The 12,005-nt window shown below is 37.2% G+C and overlaps 1 protein-coding gene across 3 annotated transcripts in view; it reads right to left on the reverse strand.

Moving 5' to 3' along the window:
• Positions 1-12,005, reverse strand: part of LOC308706657 (neurotrypsin) — a 41,726-nt gene that overhangs the window by 28,627 nt on the left and 1,094 nt on the right. For 2 of the 3 annotated variants that reach the window (XM_081392429.1, XM_081392430.1), the window contains exons 2-3: positions 5,912-6,321; positions 2,583-2,625 (exon numbers count right to left, since the gene is read on the reverse strand). In XM_081392429.1, coding sequence (XP_081248555.1) covers positions 2,583-2,625; positions 5,912-5,971 — 103 coding nt within the window. In that variant the 5' untranslated portion in view covers positions 5,972-6,321. The remainder of the gene's footprint in view (positions 1-2,582; positions 2,626-5,911; positions 6,322-12,005) is intronic. The other variant, XM_081392431.1, reaches the window with a different exon arrangement.

The raw sequence follows: 12,005 nt of genomic DNA on the forward strand, positions 1-12,005 counted from the left end.
GAACCAATGAGGTTCATTCTCGTGTTACGCAGCTTGTTTGAGCTCCAGCAAGAACCAATGAGGTTCATTCTCGTGTTACGCAGCTTGTTTGAGCTTCAGCAAGAACCAATGAGGTTCAATCTCGTTACGCAGCGTGTTTGAGCTTCAGCAAGAACCAATGAGGTTCATTCTCGTGTTACGCAGCACGTTTGAGCTTCAGCAAGAACCAATGAGGTTCATTCTCGTGTTACGCAGCTTGTTTGAGCTCCAGCAAGAACCAATGAGGTTCATTCTCGTGTTACGCAGCTTGTTTGAGCTTCAGCAAGAACCAATGAGGTTCAATCTCGTTACGCAGCGTGTTTGAGCTTCAGCAAGAACCAATGAGGTTCATTCTCGTGTTACGCAGCACGTTTGAGCTTCAGCAAGAACCAATGAGGTTCAATCTCGTTACGCAGCGTGTTTGAGCTTCAGCAAGAACCAGTGAGGTTCATTCTCGTGTTACGCAGCTTGTTTGAGCTTCAGCAAGAACCAATGAGGTTCATTCTCGTGTTACGCAGCTTGTTTGAGCTTCAGCAAGAACCAATGAGATTCAATCTGATGTTACGCAGCGTGTTTGAGCTTCAGCAAGAACCAATGAGGTTCATTCTCGTGTTACGCAACGTGTTTGAGCTTCAGCAAGAACCAATGAGGTTCAATCTCATGTTACGCAACGTGTTTGAGCTTTAGCAAGAACCAATGAGATTCAATCTGATGTTAAGCAGCGTGTTTGAGCTTCAGCAAAAACCAATGAGGTTCATTCTCGTGTTACGCAACATGTTTGAGCTTCAGCAAGAACCAATGAGATTCAATCTGTTGTTACGCAGCGTGTTTGAGCTTCAGCAAGAACCAATGAGGTTCATTCTCGTGTTACACAGCGTGTTTGAGCTCCAGCAAGAACCAATGAGGTTCATTCTCATGTTACGCAGCACGTTTGAGCTTCAGCAAGAACCAATGAGGTTCAATCTGTTGTTACGCAGCTTGTTTGAGCTTCAGCAAGAACCAATGAGGTTCATTCTCGTGTTACGCAACGTGTTTGAGCTTCAGCAAGAACCAATGAGGTTCATTCTCGTGTTACGCAACGTGTTTGAGCTTCAGCAAAAACCAATGAGGTTCATTCTCGTGTTACGCAACGTGTTTGAGCTTCAGCAAAAACCAATGAGGTTCATTCTCGTGTTACGCAACGTGTTTGAGCTTCAGCAAAAACCAATGAGATTCAATCTGATGTTACGCAGCGTGTTTGAGCTTCAGCAAGAACCAATGAGATTCAATCTGATGTTACGCAGCGTGTTTGAGCTTCAGCAAGAACCAATGAGGTTCATTCTCGTGTTACGCAGCGTGTTTGAGCTTCAGCAAGAACCAATGAGGTTCATTCTTGTGTTACGCAGCACGTTTGAGCTTCAGCAAGAACCAATGAGGTTCATTCTTGTGTTACGCAACGTGTTTGAGCTTCAGCAAGAACCAATGAGGTTCAATCTCATGTTACGCAGCGTGTTTGAGCTTCAGTAAGAGGTTTGTTCTCACGCATCAGGCAGATTCGGTTGAGCTTCTGTCTTATGTTTGCTGATCAATGTTTATATGTGAATAAAAGCCTACATTCAATCTGTTCATCATATAAAACAATTGAGTCTCTTCAGAAAATTTGGAATTAACCACTCAATCCATATGGATTAGTTTTACAATCTCTTTATGAACTTTTTGAAGCATCAAAGTGGTAGTTGCGTAGCTGTCAATGGAGGGACAGAAAGCTCTCAGATTTCATCAAAAAGATCTTCATTTGTGTTCCAAAGATGAACGAATGTCTTACGGGTTCGGAACGACATGAAGGTGAGTAATGATAGAATTTTCATTTTTGAGTGAACTGTCCCTTTAATGCCCAGTTTACACCTGGAATTAACATTCATTTGGGGTGATCCAATCACAAGTTGCCAGATGAAAACTATTTATCCGTTTTTTTCACGCACCTCAAATGTGTTACTACGTGTGTTTCTGAATGGAGTGTCTCTGATTTCATGACAAATTATATCACAAATAAATTGTATGGTACTGCATATTAATAAAGTTCAGCAATATTTGCACACCACATTTTCAAATACACTTAAATTTAATTCTTGTCAGTCACTAATAACATTTTGAGCAAAATGCACAGTTATTATATACTATGTACACAGTAAATACTATACATAAGCTCAAGATGCTTTATGATCTGTTTATTAATTTTCATTTAGCATTTATGCTAATCAAATAGTTTGTCACTGCATATAATCATCAATTTATGCTTTGGCAAATGTTTTCATTTAATTCAGAAACAAAGTTTAAAACTCTTATTTTAGCATAGTGGTGATGAATAGGCAGTTATTTAATGTGGCCTCAGACACATTAGGATTGGTTAGTATTTACACTACACATGCAGTTGGGTCACATGCATTTTTGACCACCACTGAATGTGGTGGAGTGATCATCACAAAAGCTTTTGGACTCTCTTTAAATGTATTGGATCTTCCAGAATGAATGTTAATAGCAGATGTAATTGGGGTCTAAAACAAAGAGGACACATATTGGCTCACCTGTATTCTGCACTGCATTCAGGTAGCTGTCATCACCATTCACCTACAGAGAGGGAAAAGGAAACAGAGTTCAAATGCAGAAAGCTGACAGAATTATGAATTGATTTGTTCGGAACACTAAAGTGTCTGTTTTTCTAGAAAAGTGAAGTTTTATCTTCTAAGACGTGACACACATTTGAACAGCGGTGCGTTCCGTTTCTGCCTGGCTCAGAGGAAGCTGTGAGAGTCCCTCCTGACAAGCAACAAAGATAATATCTGTTCATATTTTAACTGACATTTTATTTCTGCGTTTTCTCGTTCTGCACTGCGACTGAAGAGCAATTAGGAGATGAGTTATCATCTTAATCTTTAAAGGTAACTGCTGTTTTACAATGGAAGAGAGGATTGGGTAAAAGCGAAAAATGCCCTTTCCACACTATATATAAGTGGTTTTAATACGAAAATAATCTTAGCATGTTTTTCACTAAACACAAAACTGTTATTTAATAATGTTGTACATGTACATTTCCTTTAAATGATTTTATCATTTAAAAAAAAAAAAAAAAAGCCACCATATGGTGCAAATTAATGCATTTTGAATGGATGATTCACAAAAATGAACAGGATTTTTACTGGATTCATGGAAATGAATCGAACGTACCGACTCAAGCTAATACAAATCATAAATGCTATTAAAACGTCTTAATACTCTCATCATAAGTCATGAGACAAAGAATAATCATGAAACTATAATCTGATGATACACTCTTTAAAACATATAGTCAAATAAAATGCACATTAAAATCTTCCCAATATTATTTTAACATTATTTATTGTGAATATATGGTAAATACTTAATTGCCTAACAGTTTCACAAAGACTTAAGATGACTCTGCAAACAATGCTACAACAATATGCTTTAATTGTCCTGATTTACATTAACTCCTCAATATTTAGTTGAACACCAAGCTACTAATACAGTGATCAAATCTGGCACTGGGTTTTCAAAACATTCATCTCAAATTTGGGCAGCTGTCAAGGTTGAGTACACCCTAGAAATCTGAGGATTGCTGATAGAGCATCATTGTGGCAGCAAGAAGGAACTAAAGCTGCTTCTGTGACTTGAAATGCAATGAGAGATTTCAGTGAAGCAGGAAAACAGCTATAAACGGTTGAGTTTTCCAGAACCAATTGGACACTATTCTCCTGACTGATTTCTCACTGAGGACCAGAAACCATGCAGCTTGTAATCCTAAATTTGACCTAGCATTCATCATTGACCCTTAAGAATATTTCAAGTAAACATCGCTTGTATGTACCAGTTCTTCAAAAAATATATAAAGGAATCGTTCACCGAACAATTCTGTCATCATTTACTCACCCTCATGTCTTTCAAAACTAGTATGATTTTCTTTTATCTGAGTACACAAAAGGAGTTATTTATAGCAGAAAGACCAAGCTGCCTTTTTTATACATAATGACAGAGAATGATGGTTCCCAAGCAATAATCTCAATGCAAGATTTTCAGTGACTTAAATTCCTGTCCAGTTCTCACACAAAGCTATAAAATGGCTTCAGAAGTCTTACATACAGTAGAATAAACAGCATGAGTCATGGACCACTTTTATGATGCTTTTTGAGCTTGAAAGCCCTTTCGTTGCATGGAAGAGAGCATACCAGTCATTCTGTTAAACTTTTGGGTTCCATTCAGGTTTAGAAAGACATGAGGGTGAGTAAATAATACATTTAAAAAATATTTTTCGAGAGAAACCATTCCTTTGAAACCCTTTTGCTTCTATGCTGCATTGCACAGTCATTTAGATGAAAACATGGTATTGATTTACTTCATTAATTTACGACCAATAAACTGATCTGGGGGTTTAGCACCACCAGCAGGGGTAATTGCATTATAGATAACGAGCTCCAGTTATGCATCCTAATATTTATGCTCATATCAACACACTCCGGTCAGTTACGGCCGTAATTGCATCTGTCATTCTCATTCCACAGCAGCAACTGACACTGGCCTTGATTATGTTCCTTTCCCTGAAATAGCAAAACACACATCAAAAAGCCCTTGATTTAAGCAGCATCTTTGTTTTTTCGATCTCAAATGACACTTATACAAGGAACAGAATGTGGTAATGGAGTATAACACAGATGTGTGAACATATGACCAGGTGTGTCTTAACGACAGCTGCAAACAGAGGAAGGCACACAACAACCTTGATGTCTAGCATATAGCACTGATCAAGTGTGCTGCTGCTCTGTATCTCAGGAGTCTAATTGCAGATGCACATTTTAAAATGCATGCAGATATATAAAATCAATCCGCTGTATTACACCATCTCAGGAGCAAAGCCTTTCAACAGATTTGTTGGTGCTGTAAAATTTTCATAATCAAGAGGAGCATAAAGTCTCTAATGGAGCACGGCAGTCATATTACTCATTAATTCCTTCCCCTAGTGCTGTTGTTTCACCGCCCAAACAGATGTTAAGATAGTCCAGCTCAGTATGTGAACTGAGATGAAGGTACAATTATCTAGCTGTTGAATAACAATGATGCCTATTTCTTTATGTTATGCTGAAAAAAAAGAAAAAAAGAAAAAACCTGAGGCATTTAGGAATGATTATGCAGATGTTAATACAAAAAAAAAAAAAAAAGTGTTGTTCAAAGCATTATTCTGTCTAATCTTTCACAACTGGATGTTTCTTTGTCTTCTGTGCTGAGCTGAGTTTTGAGACTCCTATGTGTAGATATGCTCTAGAACCCCCCAAAAATATCGGTCATTCTTTTCAAACTATTTTTATACTGAATTCTTGAAATGAAATGTAATGAAACCATTACGTGTTTGGGTCAATCATTTTTGTTCTAGCACACTCATCAAACTCATTAATCTTAAGCAGAATATGGGTCAATGTGCTGTATTTTTTTCCACGGAATTATTGTGGTTTGCAAGCACTGGTCTTTATGCATTTAATAAAGAAAACAAAAAACAAAAATGATAACTGAATTAAAACGTCTAATTATTCTCCATATATACGGTGTATCGTTTCAGCGATATTTCCTCCCTAAAGCATGTCAGATCCTCTATTAGAGAAAGGTGGCTTTGCTTGAATCCATTAAACAGCATGTGAGTGCTTTATTGCACAATGACAAATGTTAAATGCTGAACTAGATTTGACCAAAAAAGGTGCACTTTGAAATCATGCTGCATTAATGTTACCGGCTCAAAGCAATACAAATAAGAACACGTAAAAAAGCAAACATGGTCTTAGCAAATGGAATAAAGCTATTTAGGCTTTTGTCCCAAGCTATATTACTGAACAGCCCTAAAGGCGCATCTTACCTCCAGAAAGACTGCAAACACCCCGAGCAGCGCGAGCATCCTCCACACTCTTGGACCCATCCCTATCTGCGGCTGTGGGTCAGTGTCATTGTACGGTGTTAGAAGCCACCTCCGGAGCAGGGTGTATTCGCGAATGAGCGCTGCCCGAACGGTTTGAATGGCACAACTGCGCGGATGCCGTTTAAGAGCGTTGGTTTCCACGGTGAGTGATGCGATGCTCCGTGGCCCGCCGTAGGTTGATATGTGATGTCTAATCGGTGTTGTGGAGTAGCCTAGTGTCACAGACGCACACACCCCTCGTAGCGACCCACGCGCAGCCCTACGTCTCCAAGCGCTCACGCACCACGCGCGCGCCGCACTGATGAACCAGCAGCCAATAAACTGGGCGTCACTGCTGCCTTAGTGCAAACCTGCCAACACAATCATAATAATGATAATTAACAAATAACAAGTGAAAGCAATTTGTGAGATATGTGCCTAAATGAACAATTGAAATACTGCACATAACTAATAATATCTTAATGATTATGTGTGAAATATAGCCTACAGCTATACATAATAAATACATTATTGTTTAGTTAGGCTATGCTATTAAATTTTCCTACAAAATAGGTAGACCTAGAAAATAAATTATGAAGTAGGCCTAGTTCACAATGTGTAGTAGCCTAAAACTCAAAACGGTGGTTATTAGGCCTAACTCATGGTGCCACACAACAGTGCTGTGAGGAATAGGAAATAAGTAATTATTCACTGATTGTACATTCAATGTTGACTGAGTTGAACTTTAGAACAGAGTCAGTTTGAGTTGTGATCGAATCATGCAGATCGATTTTGTGAATCGGATCAACTGAATCATTGAAACGGTCCGATTCAGACAAATTGCTACTTCTCTCAAGGCTGCGTCTGAAATCGCATACTTTCCCTATATAGTAGGCGAAAAACAGTATGCGACAAAATAAGTATGTCCGAATTCATAAAGTACCCTGACTACCTTTTTCCAGCGAGATTCTTAAGTGTGCATATGATGTGCATATGACTTTACTGTCCCATGAGGCCACGGATTTATGAATGGCAGTGAAGCGATGCAACTGACGCTGGTTGGTCACGTGATACTGACGACATGTCAATAGTAGGCCTATGTCCAGATTACTACACACACTCATACTATAGAACACAATTTTTTTAGAATGTGTATCAAGTAATTACTTATTCAAAATAAGTACCTACTCAAGAGAGTATGTGATTTAGGACGCAGCCATCATCTCCCATGAATCATGTTCCATGGAGAGCAAAGCTGGATGTTAAACTTTTTAGAGAGAATGACAACTTATAAAAAGCCTATAGCATGTGTCATTTTACTCAGTTTGCTGTTCACAGAGCCTAAGGATGTCACAGAGAGAAGTTTGATTTCTCAGAACACATGGGACCTATCAGATACTAGGGACATTTTGTGTGTTAAAAATAGCACTTAAGTTACAGCATCTTTAAATAACTATTCCTTCAGGTAAACAGGATGACTGACTCAATTTTTAATTCACCATGCTGACCAGAAGAGAATTAGTCTCTCTCTGCATTTTTAGAGTTTTTATGCATGAGTTTGTGTCCCACTGATGGGGGTTTTAGTCCTTGTCTAACCACTTTAAGACAATCTCTACTGCTAAAAGTGCTATAAATAAAGTTAAACTGAATAAAATTATCCTTTAATTAATAACCTCCAGCCAATTTGCTTTATTAAGAGATTATTTTGTGCATTGTTGTACGTTTACCCTCTAAACGTGCATAAACATAGGAAAGTGATTTCTCTCAACAAATGTTTGTTTTGCATGCAACAGTAGAGAGGTGACTAGGTCTGAATTTTCAAAAAGAAAAAGACCTGGAGGGATTTTGAATAAAATCAGCAGAGTGAACGTTATAAACTGGAGCTAAGATTTAGAGGGGAGAAAAATTAAGGCAATTAATTCTTTGTGTGGGTTTCGGATGGGAAGAACAGAATCAGATTTTCAGAATCAACAGAATTTCCTCACAAATAGGCTAATCGTGATTAATGCACCCATTAGTCGAAAAAGTTTATGGATATTTCCAGAAAACGGAACAATTTAGAAAGTTACATCTAAGCATTATTTCACATGGAAACCAAGAGAAAACTATTATTCCATGGAAACCATAAAAGTCCAAGAATATTTATGAAATGCATTGATGCAATATATTAGATGAAACAGCCATGCACTCTATAGCATTTATGGGATAGCATGAGTTCAATTACTCTCTATAAAAACAAATAGAGCAGAGCATAATAGATTTAGTTGATTCATGTTTGCTCATAATAATAAAGCCATACAGCTGGGAAGCCCAGCATGAGTGACCTTCTGAAACTGGCATGCAAAGTCACCCACGGAGTCTTCGCACCCACACAAGCACGCATACATTACCCTCTCAATCCTCCCTTTCTCCCGCCACACTCATGACCTGATCATTGGCACTGACGTGTTTTACAGTCGTGTTGCCGCAGAGACACCTGATACATGATGATCTGTGGTTGTAATGGGGGAAACAAGAATTTTACTGGTGCACCACTTTGATGGATGCGGTGTTGTCATGGCAACACAATGGTTAAACTGCCAGCAGTACATCCAACACTCACAGCATATTTAAGGATTTTTAAGAGACAATTGTCTTTGTGCTCTCTGAAAAAATTGGGTCATTAGGGGGGAGGGGAAGGGGGGGGGGGGGGTAGAAAGAGAAAGTAATAACCTGAAAGTGGCATTGTATAGAAATGACATTTAAAAGGACAATTTTAAAAGAGATAGCATAGAAAGTACACTACTGGGCAAAACACGAGCTGCATGGTGATGCTCCAGAGTGATGTCTTTGAAAATCTGGTAATAAATATAATAATAAATGCTATACCACAGTGAAGCGTCCATTGAGGAAGAGTCATTGTGTGGGAAAACCTTTTTAGCTGCTGGTATTGGTGAGCTACTTCACTGTGAAGTTATTTAATGGTTTGGAGTAGAAGAGAATATTGCAGAATGGCTTTGCTTCCCACAATTGAAAAGCTGTTATCTAAAGAGGAATGATCAGATGTTATTTTTCAACAAGACACCGCTCCTTCCCAAATTGCAAAGACAACCAAGAAGTAGCTTGAGAACAAGTCCATCAGGGTCATGTTTTTCCTGGTCAGAGTCCAGATTTTAATATTTGGTCTCACATTAAACTCAAACTAACTGGTCTGGGAGACATTTTTCAACTATGAAATGTTTGAAGCCATTACCATTGAGTGGAACAACACTGACTCTTCTTCCTGTAAAAGCTGTCTGCAAGTTTACCCACACGGTAAACAAAAGGGGAAGGCTATTCTGTGCTAAGTTTCATCTACAATATTTGTGCAATTCTTGCTAATTGACTTGTGATTCAAATGGTTGTGACCATTAAAAGACTACAAAATAGACTACATTTTCGCCATGGCCCTTTTTTTGGCCCATGTTTTATATTGGCAACAAATACACCAGTGAGTCATAGTGCTTTGTATGGTATTTCCTTTTTTACACAGCCACACAAAAATCCACATCCCCTCACAGATTTGAGGGTTCTGTCTGTCTATCATAACTTCTTTACCCAGAGGCATCATCTCTCAGTTCCATTAACCGCCTCTACAGCAGCCAATCCACATTCAGTTGGTATGGAAACAGATGAGAAAGAAGAATGGCATAAGCCTCTCTTTTTTCCTTCTGCATATACTGTTAACAGATATTAAAGTGATAGTTCACACAAATATGAATATTTGTTGACCTTTATGTTGTGCATTGTTTCTTCCATGGAAGACAAATAGAGAAATTTGTGACCGGCGGCTGTAATGCTCCAAAAAATCTACATAAAAGAGGTATATAACTCAAGCACTTTTTTCATAAAGTCATGCACTTACTGTATATGTACATAATTGAGCCTTATTTGTCATTTTTGAAGCTTGACAGCCTATGGTCACCATCCACTTTCATTGTAAAGTAAAGAGCAGCATTCATATTTTGCTGAACATTTCCTTTAATATTCCAGAAGAAAGAAAGTAATATGAGTTTGGAGTGGTAACACTTTACAATAAGATTCCATATGTTAATGTTACATTAGTTAACATGAACTAACAATGAAAAAATACTTCTACTTACTTCTAAAACATGTATTAATTTCAGTTAATGTTCATTTCAACATTAAAATAGGACATTGAGCATTTATATTTTATTAACACTATAAATCTTACAGTATCATGTTTCTATAGGCCTCTAAATTATTAGCATGATTAAAACTTTGGCCGTGATTGATTTTGTCTGATTGGTTTTAGCAAGTATAAAGGCTTTTAGTATAATTGAAAAATATCCACCTCCGGGTTGTTCACTATTTTTTATAAAGTAAATGTAAGAATACATGTTATATTTTTAGTAGTATTGCAAGAAATCAAAAGAAAAAAATTAAAATGCGAGTATTATACCTGATACATCAGGATATTGGGGAACCTTTATTTATAGTACGTCTCAATCATCACTGCATTGCATTACATTAATTTGTTCCACACAATACAAATTACAAAGGTTTGATCATAAAACTCAGCTTTTAAATATATAGTCTGAATATAACATTATTTGGAAATAAAGAGTGAGAACTATTCTACTATACTATTATAAGTATCTTGTCAATTTTACATTACAAGCTATCAGAATTTCATTGCACTTTTTGGCCATGTAAATATCAGCAAAATTGCATTAGTTCGTTTGGGCCAATGAATAAAATTGAGGTGTTTTTTTTTTCCTCCTCGAGTATTAACTCCATATTCCTGTCATACTATATGAGCCATAAAAGCCTGGTGTATCAAGTATGATACTCAACAAACAAGACATATGCAAACTTTATTTTAGATTTTCTCTAAAGGTAAACGGCTCCACTTAAAAAATAAATAAATAAATAAATAAATCAGGCTATGGTGAACGTGATTTCATCAAGTACCACATGTTCCTGGATCAACGTCTTTGTTGATCCTGGAACAACTTTCTAATCAACCAATCAGATTTGAGGGACAAGTTTACAGTTTATGTCAAGTTTAGGCTTAGAACCAGGGTGAAGTGCTTCAACATCAGTGATATTCACCTATCATTTCACTCTGATTTTAGGGAAAAGTTATGGGTAGAATTAGGTTTAGGGGTAGGGATATGGACTAAATTTTAGGACAGGAATGTTATTCCAGGATCAACAAAATATGTTGATCCAGGAACATGTCATACGGGGTTAACTAACGTTGACAAAGGTTTGATCAATAATGTAACAAACTAAATGTGCTGCTCATTATTAATTAAAGTGTTACTTGTTGAGTAAATGACAACAAAACTTTCCTTTAAAGACTAGCAGTTTCAATGAGTTCACAAATCACACACCACAAGCAGGTGAGATAGCGCTAGATATTAGATATTTGTATCAACAATTTGGCTTAATCAGACATGTCTGAACTATTACGTTATGCACCAGTTCTCTAGCATCGTGTTTTGGAACTTTTTTTTTTTACATAATCTGTAGTCAATCTGTCTGTTATGTTTATCATCACATTTAGCATGTTAATTTAACTGTCATACTCACACACAAAAAGAGAATGCAAACCTTGTGTGTTCTACTTTTCTGAATTTCATTTCAGATTTCCAACATGATATATACTTCCTTATTCAGTTAAATATTTAGTTGAATGCTAAAATACTTAGACATCCTTGTTTCCTCTATCTGTATCCTTCCCTAGAGTTTGGCAGCGGGAGAACAGCAGAACGTTTAGCATTGGCTGCCGCAGGCACTCTGGATGCTGTTGTAAGATAGCGTTTGAAGTGGCACATGCTGTCGAAGATGCGAGAAGGGTTGTTCTTCTGTTAATGAAGGATCTTTACCACATTACTAATGTACCAAGCATCAATCTTGTTTCACAATAAAGAAGTTTAGAATGAGAATGAAACTGATTTGCTTCATTAAGGCAAATAACCAGTTAAATATGATTAGATAGATAGATAGATAGATAGATAGATAGATAGATAGATAGATAGATAGATAGATAGATAGATAGATAGGCAAC

This window comes from Scardinius erythrophthalmus, assembly GCF_964197995.2.
Source record: "Scardinius erythrophthalmus genome assembly, chromosome: 18".
Classification (NCBI taxonomy): domain Eukaryota; kingdom Metazoa; phylum Chordata; class Actinopteri; order Cypriniformes; family Leuciscidae; genus Scardinius; species Scardinius erythrophthalmus.